The 24,512-nt window shown below is 44.6% G+C and overlaps 1 protein-coding gene across 1 annotated transcript in view; it reads right to left on the reverse strand.

The window, feature by feature from the left end:
* Window positions 1-276: 276 nt before the first annotated feature.
* JAKMIP3 (Janus kinase and microtubule interacting protein 3) overlaps window positions 277-24,512 on the reverse strand; it is a 776,485-nt gene continuing 752,249 nt past the window's right edge. Inside the window, exons 21-22 of the mRNA XM_086922542.1 lie at window positions 8,656-8,721; window positions 277-349 (exon numbers count right to left, since the gene is read on the reverse strand). Coding sequence (XP_086778668.1) covers window positions 299-349; window positions 8,656-8,721 — 117 coding nt within the window. The 3' untranslated portion in view covers window positions 277-298. The remainder of the gene's footprint in view (window positions 350-8,655; window positions 8,722-24,512) is intronic.

The raw sequence follows: 24,512 nt of genomic DNA on the forward strand, positions 1-24,512 counted from the left end.
TTATGCATATTGATATTTATAAATGTCTTTTTAAATTTGCCTCAAGGATCATCTTGAATTATCACTTGAAATACAAATAGTGGTGGCGTGTTCTCGACTACTGTTTATCTGGTATGGTACACCCTTTGATTTACTTCTTTCTGTTTATTTACAAACAACACCCAAAACAATGGTAAACTTCATTATGCAGTCCTATTTCTTTCACAGAAGTCAAACCATAGTTGATTAAGAAAGAAGCAAAACACCTCATATACTTGAGGCAAATATAATGCTCACCTTTTGAAGACAGTAGGCAAAACTACGACCACAGAATGAATGCTAGAGAAAAAAATAAAAACAAAAATAAAAACTGCAAACGAAAAAGAAAGAGAAAGGGGACACAGAAAAACAAGGATGTTTAGCAAACAAATCATATTGGCTTCAGTTGTTATTTAAGTATGTTATATGTCACACCTTCAAATGGGTTCAATATCTGTTTTCCAGCTCTAATGACAATGCATATTGTATATTGTATTCCAGCATGGTTTTATTGCACCTTTCTTTAAATAATTACATCTACATTTCTTGAATTCCATTTGTTTGAATAGTTTGCACTGTAGCAGGTTATATAGAAAGGACATGTTTGTGTTATTTTTAGTAAGCACATATTTCAATTGCAATTGGTTCAGTTGGCAAATGTGTTTTACTTTTTACTCTTGCCCACATTATTTAGAATCGATAAGATATTATTCTTTTAATCCCTCCTCTGTTAAAAGAGATGTTCTTGCGAAACAGATGACGTACATTTTTAATTTTAATGTATGTTTATTTGATAAAGTCATTTAATTGGTGCCATGTTACAAAGCAGGCAATATAAATCCTCTTTATGATATTTTTGTAAGTTTTACATTTCTTAACATCAGTTATTACGTTATGTATCAACAGCTGTTAGAAAGCTACATGAGACCAACCAATGCCTTAATTAGCAAAAGAATACAAAGTTCCCCCGGGAAAACTAAAGAGGTATGTGTGTGTAAATATGGGAGTAGAGCAGAAGCAGGAAACGGGGTGTTCCCTTGTTGGAACTAGAAGACCTCACACATCCAGAAACCTAGGTGTCATGCTTCATCATTGGTCTCCTGCTCCTCATCAGACTGCCGCTGCAATGTCTGACGGGCGCCGTAGGCGCTCTTTGTTGGAGATCTTTTGTTCCAGCCAGTGGATGAGTGCGTGTAAGGGGTCTGGTGAAGGTGTAGTCTTGAGGGAAAAATGAGATTAAAAGAAGGTGGGACAGTCCACAAGGGACTTTATTCACGTGGCTGACTCCCTTAGTTAAAATGGTGGGAGGGGAGATGGGAACTGTGAGGGGCACAGTGGGCTAACTCAACCCTCTAAATAGGTCGACATGTTTCTTGCCTAACTGGCAATTCTTCAGGACCTCGGGTGCTAGGTACTACACAGTGGGAAAAATACACAATAAAGTAAAGGGAATAGATACAACCTCACTGGGTCAATCAGGGAGCAAGCCAAGTGGTCCTGCTCTAGCGGGGAGACCCTAAGAGTATCCCTAATGGGCCCCGCAGTCTGTTCCCGTGGGGCTGCTCGTTAAGGTAAGGTACCTGTAGCGTGAGCAGCCTGGGTGTGAAACCTACCCCCACGCAAGGCGCCCCGTCGGTGGCGTGGAACAGCTCCCAGAAACACTGCCTCCCAGAAACACTACGTCAAGCATCTAAATTGTCCTGATAATTTTCCTTGTAGTTTTTCTAGAACATCGTTTTTGGGAAATCGCAGCTGGATGAAAACGTGCCAGGAAACTTAGTGAAGGTGAAATTCTGAGTCTGACAAACAAATTACATTTTGGAACCGGCCGAGATTAGCACTCATGCACCTTGAGTCCAAGGTCAGTTTAGGCAAAGAGAAATATTTAGATTTTGTTGAACTTTATACCTAGTCCTAATTTTTAATTTTAGAGGAAGTATGTTCCTGTTAGCCCCACTGAGACCACAATGGATAGTTTGTAGAAACCAATAGGAGATGTGGCTACTATTGATAGAAAGAGGCTTTGATGTACTTCCTGTTTTAATATCACTTTTTTCAATGCCCCTAGTATTAAACAGTAGAGAGCTTTGATATTTAATCAGAGAGTAAGATCTGGATTGGGGCATAACCCCTCTATAGAAAAGCAATTACCTTCCCATATATAACATCACAGTACTTAACAACTGCATGATGCTGAATTGTACTATGCAATTCACTTGTATTGTATTGTATTTAGGAAGTAGTTTCAGATTATGCCCGAGGCACCACTAGATTGCATATTAAACTGACCCATTGTGTGATACAGATGATTATTAGGAAAATGAAAGGCAGATGTTGCTAACCATATGCCAGCGGCCCTGCACAGACTAAAACCCATCTCATAGCAGTGCTACATGTCAAGAGGTAGGAATTTATTTTAGCAATACATGTAAAAAAATGCAATGGTTATGTTGATGAACAGATTAAAAGCTACTTTTTCGTTACATTCTTAATCTGTTCAACGCCATCATCATAGTTCTTTTAACTCGTCATCTTCAGCACTTCTATACTCTTTTGGTGTCTAGGAACACACAGTGGGGCTGTGAGGACAGTCAGATCGTTTATGCAAATATGACCATTCCAAGAAAGCTCCAAACTTCTGTGTGGCTTTCTATTTAGGTCACCTATCTGTAGAACATTCTCGTTTATGTCTGGCGTAATTAAATGTATGTTGCATAATTAGCTATAAGATAGGAGCTCCTCTGTGAGTCCATCAGTCAGATATTAGAATAATGTCACTTAACTGCCCTATGCAAAATCCATTTTCATAAATAATATCCCTGTCTTTCAGTTGTTGTTTTTGAAGACCAGTCTAAGGATTGACGGACTGTACTCTGTCCATCAGGAAGGCAGCAGTTATTATGGCTGCTACCCTGACAGACCACCGTCCTCCAAAATTGAGATCACCGCTGCCCCAGTGGTGATTGCTGCACCTTGACAGAAACCCCTTCTTCGGTTTTGATGGCTGTCCACCAAAATGTTAGCATTTTTTTGTTTTTCAGAAACAAACTCCCATAATTGGAGTCTGCTATTGAAAAAAAGACAATAATGATCCTTCACCTAGGGGTGGTGGGGCCATTATTGTTTTCTGTCCCTCACCAGTACATTATTCCAGGCAGTGACATCTGGAGAAAAAAAAATCAAACCGTCCAATAGTAGGCAGTGTCATGTAACGTTAATCAATTTTCTAGAGCACACAGCTGCCCAGATCGGGCTTCCTGGTGCTGGCAGAAGGATAAGCAACAGCATTTCTAAAACGGTTTTTGGCAGCTTCCTGAAACTTAACATATTGTTATTTGATCTGAGCTGGACAGGAAGAGAGTTCTATAATTTGGCAGTAAGGTAAGCAAATGATCGATCTCCTCCCGCTCATGCTTTACTGCCATGGTCTCATCTCTATCGGCCTGTCTGAGGTACTTTTCATTGGCGGACCAATGGAGGCTTCACTGACAGAAAGCTGATGGTCCACTCGTTTCTTAATGAGACTGATATACCATCGATCATGGCATTTGTGACAGAGTACCCTGTCTGCCAAACTCTAAATAAAGCCCTAGTGTTTACATATTATTGCGTACCCTTTATTATAATACTATTTTACTTTCTTTAGTCCATTTAAATACTTAGATTTGCTCTTGAGCAATAGAGGAGGGAACATTGGAACAGAGGCTTTCTCATTCTAGGTATCTACCCTAACTGCATAGGCACCTCCATTTATCAGGATCACTAATGTCACATGGACCCAAACATAGTCTATACAAAACAGAGAAGTTACACAAAAAAACCAATACATGATCACACACACACGTCTCGCAAATAGTGGGTCACACCACATAGTTTCATTACCTCTGAGAAGTCTCTGAATGGGGGCAGAGGTTGTACCTAAGATGGGCAACCCTTTCTGTTTGCGTTTGCGAGGGAGCAACAACAGCCGGTAAACTCTTTGCTTCCAATCGTGTTCCTAAGTCCTACAACCTCTCTGAACTTGTGATTCTCCTGACCACACAGATTCCATATTGTTTCTTGAAGCTGGGATCTACTTTTTTGGGTTCTAGGACAAGTCAGAGCCCTATTCCTTGTGTTTTTTGTTTGTGGCCAGGCTTAGGTCCTGTCAATCATTTGAAGACTGATGAGTTCAGTGATATCTCCTCCCCATTTCTCTAAATAGTCACCATGGTGCCCTTTATCTGTGCTACTTGGGTTCTAGGTAAGTATGGGCGAATTTTGCGATTCTCGCGTTCGCGGATTTTGCGGATTTGCGAACTCGCAATCTGCAAAATCCGCGAATTCTCGCGAATTTTTTTTTCTTTTGTTCGCACGGGTTTCTGCAAGTTCGCGAGGGTTTTGTACAATTTCGCAAATTGTGAAATTGTACAAAACGCGTGCGAACTTGCAGCAACCCGTGCGAACACAATTATATGAAGAGAAAGAAGCTCCTGGTCACAGGAACAGCACGGGGATTGCGCTCATGAAAGTCAAGGATGCAAAGGCCTCTACCCAGCATCACAGCTGATTTTCCACAGTAGATTTGGGAAGAGGCACACCTGTCCCGCCTCGAAGACGCTCATGATTGTTTTTGGGCTAATGAATGAGTCACTGATTTTGAGCATCAACTAGTTCGAGTGACCATGCAAAGGCCGCCCTCTACCCAGCATCACAGCTGATTTTCCACGGTAGATTTGGGAAGAGGCACACCTGTCCAGCCTCGAAGACGCTCATGATTGTTTTTGGGCTAATGAATGAGTCACTGAATTTGAGCATCAACTAGTTCGAGCGACCATGTGTGTGTTACTATGCAATCGCCCCGAAGGGCGCAGGGGTCCCTTGAGTGAGCTGTCCATCATAGTGGGTGAATGGCGGGAAGACGGTGCAAACCGCGAGTGTGTGGGCTGGGCCAAACGGGCAGGGCTACCATGTGAGTTCACACATGCTTCTAGTGTGTATAAAAGGTCAGAGAAAGATCAGTTCAGCAGATGAAGAGAAATAAGCTCCTGGTCACAGAAACAGCACGGGCATTGCGCTCGTGAAAGTCACGGTTGCAAAAGCCTCTATCCAGCATCACAGCTGATTTTCCACGGTAGATTTGTGAAGAAGGCACACCTGCCTCGACGACGCTCACGATTGTTTTTGGGCTGATGAATGAGTCACAGGAAGGGCATGGTAAATATTTTAGGATGGCGCCGGCAAGCTGCCAGCGCCATCCTAAAATACTTACTAAATTAGCTTCAACAGGAAGCTCTAATAGATAAAATCGAGCACCTGCTTTATTTTATCTATTAGAGCTTCCTGTTGAAGCTAACTTAGTAACTATTTTAGGATGGCGCTGGCAGGTTGCCGGCGCCATCCTAAAATAGTTACAACAGGCCAGGCTTCAACTTTTGCCCCCGGAAAAATCCGCCGCTCGCGGATTTGCGAATTCTCGGTAAATTCGCGGGAGTTCGCGGATCGCAAATTTACCGAAAATTCGCAAAATCCGCGAGCGGAACGGATTTTCCGCTCATACTTAGTTCTAGGAACTCAAACGGTAACCAGAACTTACTCCCTTGATACCTGTCTCTTATGAACACTGATTCACCCACCTGCAGGGTGTGGCCATGCTTCTTTGCAACTCACAATATCATTAGACACTGGGTGACACGGTCACTGTCTGGAACTCCTGATGTCCAACTGGGATGGTGTGCTATGGACTTTCAGATAGGTCCAGCATGCAGGCCTGGCTTGTGCGTTGTCTAGCAGTCATGTGAGGAGTTTGAACAAGTGAATGTCCTACCAAAAGTGCTGATGGCCAGCTGTGGTAATGTGGATCATTTTAGTGATTATGCACTTAAATTACTCTACCTCCCTATTGACTGTGCTCAAAGGGGTATTATCTTGATGTGCTTGACTCTTAGGGACTCTAGGCACACTATTATTTCTTACCCCCAGAAGGGTAGTCTATTGTCAGTTCAGAACTCCTTGAGGAGGTCATGCGTGGCAATTATCTTCTCCAGTTTTGGTATAATTTCATTGGCTGAGGTGAGGTTGACAATATCGATCCCCCTGTATTTTAAGAAGTCATCCACTAAAACTAGCATAAGAGATCTATCTAAAAGACTACAGAAGTCTGCACTTGCTCTTATCCATTGTTTAGCCGGTATGGATTCAGTGATGACTGGTGGTGAAGTATTAGGATTTTCTTCTTCCTGAACTGGTTTTACTCCTTTTAGTGGCGGAGGATCATCCCCCTATTGCTCATTGAGCAGTGAAAAATAAATATAAAATGATAATAAGAAGAAGGTATTATAATTTTCTCTTTCTTTGCGAGACTCCAGCCAAGTCGGGTATTGTGGGGGTAGGCTCCTTGCTGTCAGAGAGAGCAGTAGTGGTGTGCACTGCCACCCTAAGTGCGAATAGCAGCTTGGTCAGCCTTCTAAGGCCGGCCAAACAATCATGCGCACTTGGCATGTTCTCCACTATGCTGTGATGCACAGCCCAGTGGAGAAGGTGCCCAGGCTCCCAGACAAAAAAATATTTACCCATCTGTAATTCTATATCTCTTTTATGGCGTGAGGTCCCAGGATTTCAAATCTAAGTTTAACCGACTGCCTTCTTGTGCACAAAAAGTAATGCTATTCCTTTGAGGGCCCCAACATTTCTAGACCCATGTGACTTAATGGACACTTTGGATGGGCTAGTACAAGCCCCAAGTGCAATTTCCAACATAGGCCACTCTTCAGTTCTGCTGCAAAGCATGGCCAGGAATTTCCTTTTTAACGCTGTTCAAATAGAGGACAGTAATGATAAAAACATGTCTCAAGAAAAGGGAAGTGGGGAGGGATTTAGCAAACCTGGTTTTATTTCTTTGAGTGCGGCTGATATGGGACATAAGAGACAGGAGGCAGATTTTGATTCGTTCTTGGCAGAAGTAGGCGACAGTGACAGGAAATATATGCTACAGTTCATATGTTATAGGTAAAGCTACAGTAATTCTGTCGGGGAGAAAACAATTACTTTGCAAATGACAATGAATCTTGTTACCAATATTTTATATAACTCACTGATTAAGCAATATGCCAAAGAGTAACAGTGGGCTAAATCAAAGCACGCAACAAGGTGAATATAATGGAACACAACAGTACAAAAATAAAATCCAGATTTGTTAGCAACATTATTATTATTATTTGATATTTTTTTAGTTTTTCACATAACATATTGAAAATAAATTTTTCACGAGCTGTCAAGGTGAGGCATAATTTTAAAGTGATAAGTGTTTCAAAGTGACAATGGCTGTCCAGTGCTGATGGTGTAGTGCATATATACAATTGTGAATCTATATACAAATATGTACAAGTTGAAGAATGGTCAGACCAACAACAAAGCCAATATCTCTGGTTATGGCGGGAGCGCTCATTAGTGTGCACCAAGAGATCTGTTAAGACTGAGCCATGTGTTATCGTCGACGTTTCGACCCATTATCACTTTGAAACACTTGTCACTTTACAATTATGCCTCACCTTGATAGCCCTTGAAAAATTTATTTTCAATATGTTTTGTGAAAAACTAAAAAATATCAAACAATAATAATAATTTTTGCAAACAAATTCGGAGTTTTTTGTTGTACTGTTGTGTTCTATTATGTTCACCTTGTTGTGTGCGGTGATTTATCCCACTTTTACTCTATGGCATATTGCTTAAGCAGTGAGTCATATAAAACATTGGTTACAAGATTCATGGCATTTGCAAAGTAATTGTTTTATCCCCAACAGAAACACTGTAGCTTTACCTATATACTAACCCAGGTTCTGAGGGACACTGGGTTCCCCCATTGTATATATACAACATTTCATATGTTCAGCATACAAAAACACCAAGCAATGCCACAAGTGAGAAATCTGTTGACATTGAGACAAGGATTAACCATACAAAACGTATACTAGAAAATGGCTAAAGCCATCTAGAATCAAGGGATCTGAGTTTCCTATAGACAATTTTACCTGTATGTCCCCAACCTATATTATTATCTCTAACACACTTCAAACCTCTTTATTGAAAGCAAACACGTATTGATAACATGGCATCCAAAATGATATGGTGTTTGTAGTGAAATGTAAGCAGGGTTAGTTGAACCTAATCTGATGACTAAATGATAGTCTGAGACTGTTATGATCTTTCAATGGGACCCAAAGACATCATATCTGCAAGTGCCAAGAACACAAACATCAACACACAATTGAAACTATTTGCCAATATGGCATGATTTAATTTGATTTGAAACAGCAAATGATTCACAGTAGCTCGTGTTTTGGCCTTAATTTGTGGTATCATTGTTTGAATGTTCCAGAAAATGGCATTCCATTTATATACCCCTCGCGAAAGAGATATCCTGGGGGTAGCCATGCTATGGATTGCCACAAAACCTTCTCACTTGAACCATTCATAATCGCTGGTGGATACAGAAAAAAAACAGTAAGCCTATCCAAAGTTGCATCAAGTTATTCATAACCTTTCATGAAATTTGATACTAAAGGCTATTCTGCAACAATACACATGCTATTGTAAAGTGTTAAATCGTTTACTTTGAATACATTTTAAATATAATCTATTTTAAATCACCATAGTTACCTTCTCTTCTAATTCTTTTATTTGCCTTTTCTGACCTTCAATTCTCTCTTCTAGTTCTTTAATTCTCTGAAAAGTAAAACATTTTAGAAAGCCTTAGTTTCATTTGTAATAATACTCGACTTAATGAAGGCGGCAATAAACCTATGACCCAAAAAACAACAGGGGCCCAGCTTGGGGACCCTAAAGTCCCTTTCTAGCTACCTTCAATGGCGGTGAGACCGTCATGAAAAGGCAGTCGGAAAAGGACATCTTAATCCCTACGGCGATGCCTGCGCAGGCACTGCCCTCATGGTAGGGATAGGAGTCCGACCTCCGCCCGATGGGATTCTTGATCCTGTCGGAGGCGGCGGTCTGTGCCTCAGACCACTGCAGTCCGGCCATCTGCATCATATTATAGCAGTAGGACCAAAAGCCTGGATGCCCATGGGTCCTCCACCGACGGCATGTCCATCCCACTGACATCCAAATGAATTAATGGGCACAAGAGGGGGGCACACTCTGACATTTTAACCGCTTGCGTGCTGCGGGAATTCCAGGCCTGTGCTGGACATTCCAATTGCGGGCGTGGTCGTGACGGAACCATTCTGCCATCAGCACAGCCCAACCATGACTCATGACGGAATGGTTCCGTCACGAACATGGAAGGGGGCTAAGGCAATACTATTGAGCAATTTTTATCATCGTCTGATATTACAAGTAGAGATGTCCAAATCCCCAATTAGAATCCTGATTAGCTTTAAAAGTTTATCAATGTGCTTCCTATTTATTATAGAGACAAAGAATTCATTTTGAAGACTAAAGAGTGGTTGTAAAGTAGAGGACCTTTGGGAATATATACAGATCGCAAGCAACACATCTCGAAACTGCAACACATATCTCAACACTGACAAGTCACACAAATGAGTCTCAGCGTAGATAATTTACGTACTCATTAGAGTACAATGTGAATGATTCTTGTTGGTGAGCCAGGGTTAAATTCTTACGTCAAAAGACAATTTTCAGATGTCAAAAGTATTTAACATTGCAGCAATGAAGAATTCCGCAAATAATCTGCATATTCATAAGTGGTTGGGAAGAGATTTGTCTTGGCCTTCAGGAAGGCAGAGTGCTAAGAGTTTCTTGTTCATCTCAAGTCAAACTCTCACCTTCATCAGGCAGTCTATGGTCACAAGCACAGAGATCAATGGCCTGTGAATGTCTCACAGCTGATATATTCATGGTTACTAACCAAACTAAAAAGATTTGACAAGATGCATTTGCTAATCTGGGCATCTAAATGTGAAAGACACATACATGAAAAAATGAAACATATATACGATTTTGTTGATATAAATATTTGAAAAACATATACATTAAAGCCATTAAAGTAACTTAACTGAGTTAAAGAATACTAAAAAATAATTGAGAAATTACAGAAGTGGATGACAAAATAGATGAAAACAAAAAAAATTGTCCCTGCACATGTTGATTTTCTCGACCATGATACGCTATGAGCACATTGCACGGAAAATCTGCTTAGGATGCCCTGGCCGAATAGAGAGTGCCAGAACAGGACTGTTGATGCATTAAAGGCTGACGATCTGTGGTGGATGTACTGCTGGGAAAGTTTGAATGCTGGCATTGCCGTACGTTTCCTGCTGAGTACATGTGAATATATGTAGCCTACTTTCTCTAAATATCTCTTATGTTTTTCTGGGAGTGCACAATATGGGCCATATTATCAAGAACGGCGATAACATTATCGCCACTTTAGAGGCAGGAAACTGCTGCTAAAGCGCCGATAAGGGACTTAATAATATGCCCTTGTGAATTCCCATAGAAGCCCAGGTTCTGGTGTGAACCTTGGCTTCTATGGGTATTCACAAGGGCATATTATCAAGCCCCTTATCGCCGTTCTTGATAACATGGCCATTGTTTCACACATCAGGAGAAGTACATCAGCGGGAAAGTTAGGGCCATAATATTAAGAATGGGGATAACATTATCGCCGCTTTAGCAGCAGGACACTGCAGTTAAAGTGGCGATAAGGGGCTTGATAATAGGCCCTTGTGAATTCTCATAGATGCCCAGGTTCACACTTGTTCAAAATATAAAGTGAGAAAACCAAACTTTTGGTTCTAGAAGCTAGAAAAACCCAAAGATAGAAAACTAAAAAGCTAGGAAGAAATCAGGGAGTCTGAAAACATTTTGAAAATGTAAAAAACTCTCAAACTATAGCAGAGGAAAGACATGTCAGCCTTTGGTAGTCTTCCACCAAACCTTTTGCCTTCATCCCTTCACTTTTTACTGAAATTAGATTTTATTGGCCTTATGACTCTGTGCACTTTACCACTGTTAACCAGTGCAAAAGTGCTTGTGCTCTCTCAACAAACATGTTAAAATAGGCTTACACCTGATTGGTATATCTAATTTACTCATAGGTCACTTGTAGAGTAGAATACCACCTACCTAAGGCATGTAAAACAAATGCTACTAGTGGGCCTGCATCACACATTGTGCCACCCTCTTAAGTAGCCCCTTAACCCATGCCCCAGGTCTGCCATTGCAGCCTGAATGCAGTTTTAAACTGCCAATTCGACTTGGCAATACAACCCCCTTGCCAAGCACTAAACTACACTTTTGTTGCATATAATTGCCCCAGTAGGTAGGCTTTAGTTAGGCCGTAGGGCAGGGTGCATTGTAATTGAAAGGTTGATCATGTACTTTTACGTTTTACATGTCCTGGTGGTGAAAAACTACTAAACTTGTTTTTCACTACTGTGAGGCCTACCTGTTCCATGAGATAATACTGGGTTGCCATATTACATTTAATAGGTGCTAATCTTTGATTGGGAACTGGTAGACTTTCCTTGTTTGGTCCCTGAGAAATTGTCATTAAAAATCTTCTATAATGGTAAAATTGGATTTTAAGTTATAATTATGGAATTGCCACTTTCAGAAAGTTGACATTTTCTTGCCCTATTTGGTGTCTGCAGCCTGCTCCACGGTCACTTGATTGGGTATAACTGACAGCTGGACTTTGCTTGTGCCTCCCAGACAGCTACACAATAGAGGGATTAGGTGTGGCTGAATGGGCCATCAACAAGCAGGATGGGAGGCGGTGCTGGGCACAGTCCCACTTGCAACTGAATAGGCTCTGTGCTGCTTTCTTACAGATAGGTTTAGCTTTAGCATAAGGGTGAAGGTAAGGATAGGGGTGTGCATTAAGTTTATGAGTAGGTTTAAGATGAAGGTAAGTGATAGAGATAGGAGTGGGGTTATGTATTTGTTTAGGTTTAGAGGTATAGACAGATCAATGGTCTACAGCTAAGGAGAGGGGACTTAGACCTTCCAGGACGCATCTGTTTAGCCTTGCGCCCATGATTGCTTAGCCTTAGTTCTGAATGATAAGAGGTCTGAGAGGAATATGGATGGCTTTTGGCTAACCTTCAAACCCATTTCACCCTCTGCATTACCTTCCCCTGTCTCAAATAAACTTGAAATAAATACCCTGGTGACCTGCCATCCATTTCTTAGACCATCACAGAAACCCACCCCTCCCCAAACCACATACAAAAATCCAGTAATCTCATTGCCTGCCACCATGCCCTTCCAATGTTGATAATATCCGCTCTTCACATAATCTAAATACAAAAGATCACTACCTGAAGCCCTGCCAGCCACCCACACCACCAAATCTATGCACAATCCAACCTCGAGCCCCCTGTAATCCACAGTATCTGCACTCCCATTGAGAGTAGATGGCTGTTGTAAAGCTAACAGTGTTTTTTTGAGAGCCGCTCAGATCTGATGCATCCCTATCCCTCTCAGAGTTGACCTACAGAGAAGAGGCAGCTGACAGGGTAGACAACATTTGATGCCACAGGAAGACCTCCATCAGTTTCCTGCCACTTTTGGATCTATAGAGACTTGGAGGTTCAGCAGATCCAGCCAGAGAGAACACCTGTGACCACTCGTGTCGGATCTGGAGCTTCACTGCCCATACAGCGAAACAGTGAATTACTGGGATTATAATGTTGTGCTTATGCTTATAGTTTCCTATGGAGACCTTACACACATCATGATATACAATAGTATTACTTTTATGTAGGTACATATTTCAATCTCAAAATATTTTAATTCAATTTGCATTAGAAAATATGTATACTTTTTTTAAATGGGTGATTCTGTTGCATATATTTGCAGTATTCAATCACATTGTTGATTTGTTACAATTTCAAACTTTACTGTTTGTAGTAAACTATCAAAATGTTTGGTGAAAAACTCAAATTACAATGTTGAATTAAACAGACTGACTACTACGACTATCATCACCACCGACAAAAAATCCAGCCCCATTGCCGCGTTCATTATCATTAAGGCTCCCAGTTTTCTGTTTTTACTGACTTTTACAGATAAATACAGACAGAAAACAATGTGTTTCCTCTCTGTATTTATTTTTAAAAGTGGAAAAATACAGAAAATTATACTTCTTTTGGGTGACTCACCATGTTTCATTTGTGCTTTCTAGGACAACGGCTGAGCAGGTACACAGAATGGGAAGTTAAAAAGCAGGTTCATATTTCCCCGAATACAGGCATGTGTTTTAAGCATATATTTGTATTATAATACTGATATTTACCTGTGGGTGTAAGGTTTGGCTATATTTGGCTGCTTAGTTTGCTAAAACAAGACAGGCAGCAAAGTATGAGTGCATGTTTATCAGTTAAATAAATGTGGAAATATACCGTGCTATGACTATATTTATTCACAGAACACAAAATAAATATGGATATATATTAATAAGATGGTTGAAAAATAAATACTGATAGAAATGTTAAAAAATAAATACCAAAAACACAGGAGCCCTAATTATCATCAAAATTATTAACGACTACGACCACCATTGTATATGCACTGTCTGCAATAAAACAAGAATGGGCAAAGCATGTGGGTCAGGCTTATAACTGAAAATAGAAGTGTGACTTATAGCTCTACCAATGCTTGCTTATGAATTGGTTAGCTTTCAAGTTAGGAGCTTTACTGTAGCTAGATAAGCAATTTTAATTTACAAATTACCGGTCAGGGCCAGCCTGTGTCACTTTTTAGGTGTGTGCACCATTTATGATTATATTCATACAAAATCAAATCAGGTGTTTGTTAAGGGCGACTACTAAGCATGGGCGAATTTAGCGAATCTCGCGTTCGCGAATTTTGCGGATTTGCGAACTCGCAATCCGCAAAATCCGCGAATTCTCGCGAAATTGCGGATTTTTTTGGTTTTTGTGTGTTTGCGCGGGTTTCTGCCAGTTCGCGAGGGTTTTGTACAATGTCGCAAATTGCGAACTTACCTGTCGGGTCGCAAGTTTCGCGAACTTGTTGTTTCTACGTGTCCAGCCTGTTTGGGACACTCTTCTTCATCACTGCCACTCTCTGTCACCACTGCCACTCTCTGACTACTCATGCCACCCTCTGGCCCACCCATGCCACCCTCTGTTTCATCACAGCACCCTCTGGTTGTCCAGTCAGTGTACATTATTGTGGCAACGCAAGCACACCTTCCCTGCCTCAAGTGACCTGAATTAATTTGGGGCTGATTAATGTGTCACAGAATATTTTTTTAGCTGGCACCTGCTTCCTTAGTGCTTCCTGATTAGTGATCTTTTGAACTTGCTAAGTGCTTTCATTGTTGCAAAATTAGTTACAACACCTGCCCTGCCCCAACTGACAATAATGAATTAGGGGCTGATTAATGGATTTGAACCTCCAGCCTGGCTCCTGCTTGTCTCCCTTAGCTGTAATTCAGGACCTTTGTGGCATATGTGTAACTATTCTGAGGTTCAGAGCAGGGTCACATAATAGTTGCAACTGGCAACTGAACTCTGGAGGGGCCCCTCAGGAAGCACTACAGGAAATGGCTACTAATGATGAGCCTGAACTTTTGAACCTGGTAAGTAGTTTCAGTTTTGCTAAGATCGTATTTCTGCAATTTTGCACTTATTCGCGGGGCGCGAAGTTGTACTGGGAAGCCACGAACTCACGCGAACAGTGCGAGCAGTGCGAGCAAAATCCGCTGCTCGCGGATTTGCGGATTTTGCGGGAGATTTGCGATTCTCGCGGATTGCGAATTTACCGAAAATCCGCAAAATCCGCGAGCGAAACGGATTTTCCGCCCATGCTTAGCGACTACTCAACCGTAAAGTCTCAAGGGACTGGGGGTGTGGGGGGGTCCGCGGGTTATCCAGGGGAGGGGTTCTGTCGAAGAGCAGGTGCTAGGAGATGTTGCAGTGGCTTGACAGGTTGAGGACCAGTCTTACTGCGACGTTTTGGATGTTCTGTAGCTTGCGGGTGAGGTTTTTGTTTTGTTGCCATAGTCGAGCCTGCTGGTGACCAGGGCGTGAGTGACAGTCTTTCTGTGTTCGAGGGGGATCCATTTGAAGGTCTTACGTAGGAGGCCAAGGGTGTGAAAGCAGGAGGACGAGACGGAGTTGATCTGGCGGTCCATTTTGAGCTCTGAGTCCAAGATGATTCCCAGGTTGCGTGCGTGGTCCGTGGGGTGGGTGGACTTCCGAGGGCGGGGGTCCTCCAGGTGTCGTTCCAGGTGTCAGGGGTTGGGCCCATGATGAGTACTTCAGTTTTGTTTGTGTTTAGTTGTAAGCAGCTGTTTTTCATCCATTTGGTGATGGCTTCCATGCCTTCTCGAAAGTTGTGCCTGGCGGTGTTGGGTTCGTTGGATAAGGAGAGGATGAGTTGGGTGTCGTCTACGTATGACACAATGTTGAGTCCGTAGGTTATGACGATGGGGGCAAGCAGAGCAGAGCCATGACGCTGAAGAGCGTACGGCTGAGGGAGCATCCATGGCCGACAAAGCAGCAGGTAGGTGTAGCATTTGAGGGGAAAGTGGGGAGTCTGACCCCCTGCATTCAGCCGGAGAGGAAGGAGCGGATCCAGTCGAGGGCCTTGTCTTGGATCCCTGCGTCGTGGAGTTTGCGTATTAGGGTGCCGTGAGAGATGTGTCGAAGGTCGCTGAGAGGTCGAAGAGGATGAGGGCTGCTGTTTCTCCTTTGTCCAGTAAGGTACAGATATCGTCTGTTGTGGCAAGGAGGGCGGTTTCCGTACTGTGTTTTTTCTGAAGCCGGATTGAGAGGAGTCGAGGATGTTGTGCTCTTCGATGAATGTGGCGAGTTGGCTGTTGATAGCTTTCTCAATGACTTTCCCTGGGAATGGGAGCAGGGGGATGGGTCTGCATTTTTGGAGGTCGGTGGGGTCCGCCGAGGGTTTCTTCAGGAGGGGGTTGATCTCAGCGTGTTTCCAGTTGTCTGGAACGAGGTGGTTGCCAGGGAGTGGTTGATGGTGTGGCAGATCATGGGTGCAATTGTGTCGGCGACTCTGTTGAAAATGCGGCGAGGGCAGGGGTCCGTGGGGGCCCTGGAGTGGATTGACTTAATCGTCTTCAGTGTGTCTTCGGTGGCGAGGGCTGTCCAGTTGTCGATCTCTGGCTTCAGGGTGTCTGGGGTGGTTGGTGAGGGTTCAGTGTGTTGGTTGTCTTCATCAAAGTTGTCGTAGATGCTCTTGATTTTGTGGTGGAAAAAGGTGCTGAGTTTGTCGCAGAGGTCTTGTGAGGGAGGGATGTCAGTGGACTCGCTGGTGGGTTGGGCGAACTCCTTGATGATGTTGAAGAGTTCTTTGCTGTTGTGTGCATGAGTGGAGATTCTGTCTTCTATCGCTTTTTTCCTCATTTTTCTGATGAGTTGGGGGTGGGCGTTGGAGGCGGCTCTGAAGTTGTTGTAGGCTTCTGTGGATTTGGTGTTCTTCCAGGCCTTTTTGAGGCGGCAGCAAGTGCGTCTGAACTCTCGAAGTTCGGTGGTGAACCATCTAGCTTTCTTGGTGTGGGTGTTTTTGTTTTTCTTGAGGGGGCTATGCTGTCGGAGATCCATCTGTGCAGGGTTCGGGCTGCGGTGTTGGCTTTGTTGTTTTCCGCGATGGTTGGGGTGGAGTTGCTGAGTGTTGAGGTTAGCTGGTCGTTGGTGATTCTGGTCCAGTTTCTTCGTAGGAGCAGGTGATGGAGTCTGTGGATGGTGGGTGTTCTGAAGGTGAAGTGGTTGCATCGATGGTCAGTCCATGGGAGTTCGGTGGTGTGGCTGAAGGATATGGAGTTTCCTGTTGTGAAGAGGGGGTTGAGGGTGTGTCCTGCTGAGTGTGTGGGTTCAGTCACGATCTGGCGGAGTCCAATGTTGTGGAGGTTGTCCAGGAGGGATGTGGTGCTGGGGTCCAGTTGGTTGTCGAGGTAGAAGTGGGTGTCTCCCTGTAGTGTGTAGTTGGTGGACGCAATGGCATGTGGGAAGATGATGTCTGTGAGGGAGTTGGCGAAAAGTCAGCGGGGTCCAGGGATGAGGGTTCCACAGAGGGTGAAGGTAGGGCTGGCCAGTATCTTGAAGTGAAGGTGTTCCATCAGGTCTGTGGGCTCGTCGGGGAGTGTGCTCAGGTGGATGGATTTGTGGACGATGGCGATTCCTCCTCCAGGGCGGGTAGGGCGGTCCTTCCTGGAGATCTTGTATCCTTGGGAAATGGCGATGGCAATGTCCGGTCCCGAGGTGGTGTTGATCCAGGTTTCGGTAAAGAATGCTACATCCGGGGTAGTGCTGTCGAGGAGGTCGCAGATTTCGGTGGTGTGTTTGTGGAGGGATAGGACGTTGAAGAGGATGCATTGCAGGGTCTTCGGTTCGGTTGTGTTCTTGCGGGCGGATTGCACTGGGTTAGTGGTTTTGGCGGTGCTGCAGGCGTGCCGGCAGCGGTGACAGCTGAAGGGTCTGTGGGTGTCGGCTGGTGATGCTAGCTTGCACATGTTGTTGCTACCTGGGTTGGGAGCGTGGAGTGCCGCTGGGTCGTAGCGTTGGTTTTGCAGAGATCCAGGGTTCCTGGTGCTGGTCGCAGTCGGGTTGTGTACTGGCACAGACGGGCTTGACTTTGGCGCCCCGGTGGCGCTGCCTCGCAGTGGCCGCCATTAAGTAGGGGTTGGGGGGGGCTGGACAGCTGGGAGGCGGGAGCGGGCAGATGACCTGGATTGGGCCGGTCGCACTGGTCGTTCTGGGGGGGGGGGGAAGAGGCCGCTGGGGCAGCAGCGGCAGGGAAAACGGGCTAAAAAAGGAAAAAGGCAAAAAGAGAGAGAAAAGTGCTAATAAGGCAGCAAAAGTGCAAGAAAGAGGAGAGGAAAGACAGAGGACACAGGAGAGTGAAAGGGGGAGATTGAGATGAGGGTAAAAAACGAGTGAAAACTTAAGAAAGACACAGGAGAGTGAAGGGGGAGCTTGAAATGAGGGGAAAACGACAGAAAATGGAGGATAAGACCCTGAAGGAGAGTGAAGGGGGGAGATAGAAGTGACGGGAAAAAACGAGTAAAAAAGGAGAGAAAAAGCGGAGCAAGAGAATGGAGACAGTGGTACACTGGACCACCAGGGATGAGGGGTAGGTGAAACCTGCGGGTGGAAGAGGGCCTCGAACACCAACACTCGAGAGTGCAGGGGCTCGGGGGAAGGCCTCACTTAATGGTGGAGCTGCGAGGGAGGTAGAGCAATTTCACTGACAATGAGTCAGTAGTCTGATATTTATACAGTACCAGTAACTGAGGGGTAATCCTTTTACCTTCCCATGTGACAGACCTGTCTATGCAGTCACCCTTGCCATTAACAGACTCAGTTGTCCCAGTTGTTGATAGGGTCAAATGTGATAATAATGGTAATTAAGTTATTGCATCAGAAAAGGGACATCATTATGAGAGCCACTGTAATCCAACCATTAACTGAGCCCTTGAATTTACCAATACTGGTGATAACATCGGGGAGAAAATGAATGGGGGATTATTAGTGTGACACTTTGGGTTCCTTAAGAAATGATGAATTGCTAGAGTAATCAGAAATGGCTTGCTTGATTTTTCCAGTAATTCATTTTCCATTTTTATTTCTCTGGTAGGGAAACAATGGGCCTGTAGTAAAATTGTAGACTCTGTAAATTGTATGGGGCTAGTAATTAAAGTCCCATCAGCATTAATAGAGCATTTCTAATTATGCTTAAAGTAAAGAATACCAACGTGGTCAGCTAGAAAGCCTCAATGAGAGAAGATTGCAGTTTCTCTTAGAGTTGGTCCAAGGGCCATGAGAAGCACAGCCTTTAGTGTGAGATCTGCTGGCATACCAGCTCCACTTCAGTTGGGTATTCTGGTCAGCACCAGTTTGCAGCACGACAAAGGTGTTAATTAGGTGAACTTGACTTATGTCAATAACTTCCAGTAAGCAGCAGAGCTCAGATGCAAGATAGCTCCCTTATGTTCTGAGAGGTGTACCTCTTGTGGTAACTCAGTGGCATATATACACCAAATATACAATTTTAGGCAGCATTTTGCACCTTGCAACAAAGAAAAATACCTGTTTGCTTCCTGAGTGCTTGCTGGGAAAAAAGGACCAACCAAGCGCTTTATCTCAGACGTTATCCAACTATGAAAAAGCCTGCAAGTTTCAGCCCCTGCACCACAATCAGCACATGCAGGATTACGGGAAACACCTGCCTACTTTTCAGTAGATTTATCTAGCTGAGGTCATAGTTAATCAGCGGCCAGGAGGGCATATTAAGTAATGGGGGGGAGAACAAACCTACCTGCTTGGCTCTTGCTGGGGCACAGGCATAAGCGCACAGCCACGAGCGCCGTGAGGGGAACGGATGGCCGACCGGGATGCCGTGAGGGCAACGGTGGTAGTTCCCAGCCAGGAACTACATTTCCCAGCAGCCCTGGGGCCGGCGCACACCTCCCACATCACCAGCGCGCCCGGAGGCGCTTCAAAAGACGCAAACTTCACTCGCCCCTCGAGTCGCACGCGGGAGCTGCCCGGGACAAGGGCGGGGCGGTCTTTGGCAGCCTGAGGCAGAAGGAGGTGGGGCGGGGCCACCCCCCTAACAACTACCACAAATGGGTAAGCGTAAGAAAGCTCCTAATTGCGATGAGGAGGGGAAAAACGCTAAAGTGCCTAGACATTCAAAATCAATCATGTCTTACTTATCATCTGCTGTGGGGGCTCTTACTAAAGAGATTGCCAATGCCGAACAAGAACTGGGTCTGACAGCCCCCTGCTTGGTTGATACACCTACAACCGAGGCACTACGCACTAGCAAGCAGGGCCTACTGAGTGAAGTTCCCCCCATACCCCTGGAACCTGTGGTGACCATTATTACCAACCCCACTCCCCGGCCACATTGATCAACTCCAATACTCCAACTGGTGACCCTGTGCAGTGTTTTCAGCCGGCCCCTCAACCATCGAAGCGGAAAAGGGCTAAAAAAACTAACATTGTATGTTCACCTACCACATCTCCTGACCCACTTGGCGATCAACTGGAGGCCCTTTTTGTTGCTAGAATCGAGCCACTGTTAATCGGGATTGCAAAAGATATAGTCGACACGTTGAATACATGCTTGTCTGGCCTTCTCAAGAAATGCTCATTGTTGGACAAAATTGTTAACACCTTTCCTCTGCCTGCTGAGTTGTCTAAGAGGGGCATAGTGACTCAGGGTCTTGTCAACACAGAAGGGGCAAGCATTTGCCCTACAGCTCTGCCACAGAGGGGTGTCGGTACAGTTCCTGGCCGGCAGTGTCCTCCTGGATCACCCCCCGTAAGTCTGGAAGGAAATATATCCAACTTTGCGGGCGTGGAACTTTCTCCCCCATCAACGCAATTAACCACATCTGCGAGCAGGAAACCACTACCGTGCAATTTTAACCTAAGCCTGCCACCGGCGGCTGCCCCATTGGTCGCAGTGTTCATAGGGGTACCACCGCTCAAAGAGGGCGAGCGGGAATCCACTACTGACCTTTTAACTAAAGCTAAGATCTGGTGTGCCGATACATGCAGCCGGGAGGATACTTCAGGCTCGCTTATTTTTGCAAGGAGGGTGGGATGGGTTGGAAAACAACCAAAGACCATTCAGGGGGACTGCGTGGTTATAAACTTCAACAGGGCTGATCTGGCAGATAAACTCTTTTGGGATGGTTCAGATATATCAGCAATGGACCATGTGAGACCTGTCCCCTTAGGTTTTTTTTATCCCCCCCCCAGAGAGAGACACTGTTAGATACCGCCATCCTGCCACGGGTCCAACCTTGAAACAAACCCTGAAGGGGGGCAGCATTGGGGTCTTTCCTCAAACTCGTGTTCAAAGGGCAGAGGTTGCTTCATTGTCATCCAACATCCAGACGGCTGATGGTGCAGCAGCGGGTAGTGGGCTAGTCACCAGCAACCGCTTTGCCCCCCTGTCAGGCATGGAGGGTATTGATTGACCATTAGTCCATGCGCGGCCTCTTCCAGAAGGACCACTCGACCGGGAGGAGGATACGGTGTGTAAACGCCTTAGTTGGAATGTGGCCGGTATTAGAACTAAAAAAACGCATGAGGATTGGGTGGGTCTGGTCTCAAGGTACAAATTCATAGCCCTCCAAGAGACATGGGATACCGCAGACAATTTCTGGATAAATGGCTTTACTAGTTTTGTCATTGCCGCCTCCCCAAGCAGAGCGGGTAGAGCCATGGGTAGCCTCATATTCCTATTTTCCTTAAACCTTAAAGGGTCCTTGAGACTGGTTAATAACCCTTCCCCAAATATTTTAATAGTCGAAAGGTCAGTTTCCCCTACCAGGAACACTTTTTATATACATTTTTATAACGCACAGAATAAGGACACTGGCAACAATAGTATAGCCATTCTGGAATCCTTCTTATCTTCTGTCAGTCAAAACAAATGTTTTAATTATGAATTTATCCTCATGGGGGATTTTAATATCCATCCATGTAAAGATTTTTGTGGTATAGGCAACCACGAGGGGTGTGTAGGATTAGAAGGCCCACACTTTGAGCACTCCATATTAGGAGAAGAGTTAGAAGATCTGCTGGCCAATTACAATTTTTATGAACCAAACTCCCCTGAAGGAAAACCCAGAACTATTACTTACAAAGGCTCCATCCCGGGGTCCATCATCGACTATATATTTATGACTCCAGGGATTCTGAACAGGGTAATCTCGTACAGAACAATGGTCTCTGTACATAGCGATCATAATCCCGTAGTACTTGAGGTGGCCTGGGGGCAGTATATGGGGCCTAAGCCATACCCCTGGAGGGATGGCCCGCATTACATCCGGTGGATCAGGGGAGAAGGCTCAAGTGGTCGAATGTGGTGCCTGACACTTTTTATGCGGAAATCTTACCCAAAATTGATGGACACATAGAGGTCTGTCAAAACAATACGGCCCCGGACCATGAAATAACGGGGGCTTTTGAAGCAATATGTAGCCAAATTTCGTCCGACCTAACGGCCAGTACGAGGCTGGGAGTAACTAATCACCTCCGCTGGTTTGACTCAACTTGCTCCAAAGCACACAGAACCTTGATGCTGGCACTCAAGCATAAACCGAGGGATAAGAAGAACATAGCCTCCCTAAGGAAGCAATACAAGTCCGCCCTTAAAACCAGGAAAGAGGAAATTAAGAAAACAGCCTGGGAGAATTTACTCAGCTTGGACATCTTGAGGGACAGTAGACAATTTTGGGCCATAATCAATCATCCCTTTTTCTCCGAATTGACCAATTCAGATATGGATTGTGTCATTTCAGATGACAAATGGACTGCCCACTTTAGCGCAGTATATGGAGGTGCACCATCGGACTGCACACGGAGTCCATCTGCAGTCCCTGAGGCGCCCCCTGTGACTTTTAACAAGAGCGAGGTGGAAAAAGCTATTCATGACACCACAAAGAATAAAGCGCCGGGCCCCGACGGGGTGCCGGCAGATTTTTATAAACACTCACCAAGCCTCTGGGCGGGAGTCCTGACTAATGTATTCAATGCCGCTAATGGTAACTCTTTTCCAACCACCTGGGCAACTTCCATCCAACTTCCATCATCGTCCCAATCTTTAAGAAGGGCCACCGGGACGACCCAGGGTGCTATAGGCCCATATCTCTCCTGGACTCTGCCATTAAGATCTTAGGCAGGGTCCTACTAGTTAAGTTGAGGGAGAGCATGGAGAACTGCGGTGGGTTGGCCAACATCCAATATGGGTTTAGGGAGGAGAGGGGAACAATGGAGCAGTGCTCAAATTTGCACCTTCTGATCGCCAAGTACACGGTGGCTAAGGAGGGGTCTTTATTCCTGTCGTTTATGGACCTCTCCTCAGCCTTCGACTTGGTGAATAGGTCCAAGTTGTGGGCCACACTGTTAAGGATTGGGATAGACGGGGCTTTAGTCAGGTTCATGGCTTCCCTTTATCAGGATTTGTCTGCTATGGTCAGGGTCACCAGGGAGGGAAGATGTAGTCCCCAGTTTAAGTCCATGCATGGGGTAAGGCAGGTCTGTATATTAGCCCCCCTACTGTTCACCATATATATTAACGGCCTGGGTAGTCACCTGGACGAGGCGGGGGGAGACGTCCCGCATGTAGGAGAAGCTAAGATTCCTGCTCTCCTGTACGCGGATGACGAAGTCCTGATAGCCCGCACTGGTATTGGTCTCCAGCGTTTGTTGCATGCATTTGGTGCCTTTATGGACGAATTGGACATGAAGGTCAATGCAGGCAAATCTCACACGATGGTGGTCGGAGCCCATAGACGCAAAGGGAAACCAAAAATCTTTAGGTGTAAGGGCGAAGTAGTCTCAAGAACGTCGACCTTGTAAATTTGGGATGCTCTTCGATGAGAGGGGATCGTGGGGCCCACAGATTAGGGCAAAAAGCCTATCAGTGGCCAGGTCATCGGCGGCTCTCATGGGCTTCTCAAAAAGACTGGGGGCTAGGCCGATGGATGCCTTATTGAAGGTATACAGTAGCAAATGTATCCCAATTGCCATGTATGGTGCTCCAATTTGGGGATATGTACGGCTAGAGCCTATACAGAGGGCAGAAAATAGTTTTTTGCGTTCCCTTTGTCAGTCCCAATATCTACTCCAACATACTCAATCCATGCGGAGGTGGGCATGGATTATGATATAGACAGGCTCAACTTGGCACCGCTGATCTTTTGGTTAAGGACATGGCTCAATAAGGAGTTAACTCTGAACCATTCAATCATGGAGGACATCATGTCGCTAGATCACTCCAAAAAGATCCCCTGGTTGGAATATCTGAGGAAGTCATTTGCTCAAGTGAGGAGACCGGAACTCCTTGAATCACCTTCTTGTATCAGGAATGTGGATGTAGTCTCAGTTAAGAGGCAGTTTATGACCTTGGCAAGACTAGCCCACGAGGAAAGGGAATTGCAGAAGCCCTCTGTGAGGTCTAATTACATATTAAAAAGCTCCACCTCACTGGAACCCTACCTCGGCATTGTTACTAGGCCTTTCCACAGATTCCTCTTAATTAAGTTTAGATTCAACCTGATCCACTATTATTTGGGCAATTATCAGTCTTGGGCCACACCAGAGTCAGCCCCTTCCTGCGCTTGTGACAACTTTTCAACCCAGGACACCATGCATTTTGTCTTGTTTTGTTCTTTATTTTCAGTTCCTCGCAAAAAACATTTGCTACCAATTTTAAGGGAGGCTGGTTTCATACAAGCTAGACGAGCTCTTTTTTACCTCCAGTCCATGAGTAACATTCGCACTATATTTTGTATGGAAATTATTTGGTAGCAGCATCACGCATTAAATCAAGTAATGCAACAATAGACAGTCCCTAATGACCGCCCACCCCCTGCAGCCCACATCGTTATTTAGTATGTGGTACTTTGCCTTTTTGCACAAATTCCCTTTTTAACAGTTTTTACTGAACATATTGTTTTGAAACAAACTTTGTAAATGTATTTTAATATTTTAATATGTGTGGAATGTATGTCTTTTTATGAT

The sequence above is a fragment of the Lissotriton vulgaris genome, chromosome 5, assembly GCF_964263255.1.
Source record: "Lissotriton vulgaris chromosome 5, aLisVul1.2, whole genome shotgun sequence".
Taxonomy (NCBI): Eukaryota; Metazoa; Chordata; class Amphibia; order Caudata; family Salamandridae; genus Lissotriton; species Lissotriton vulgaris.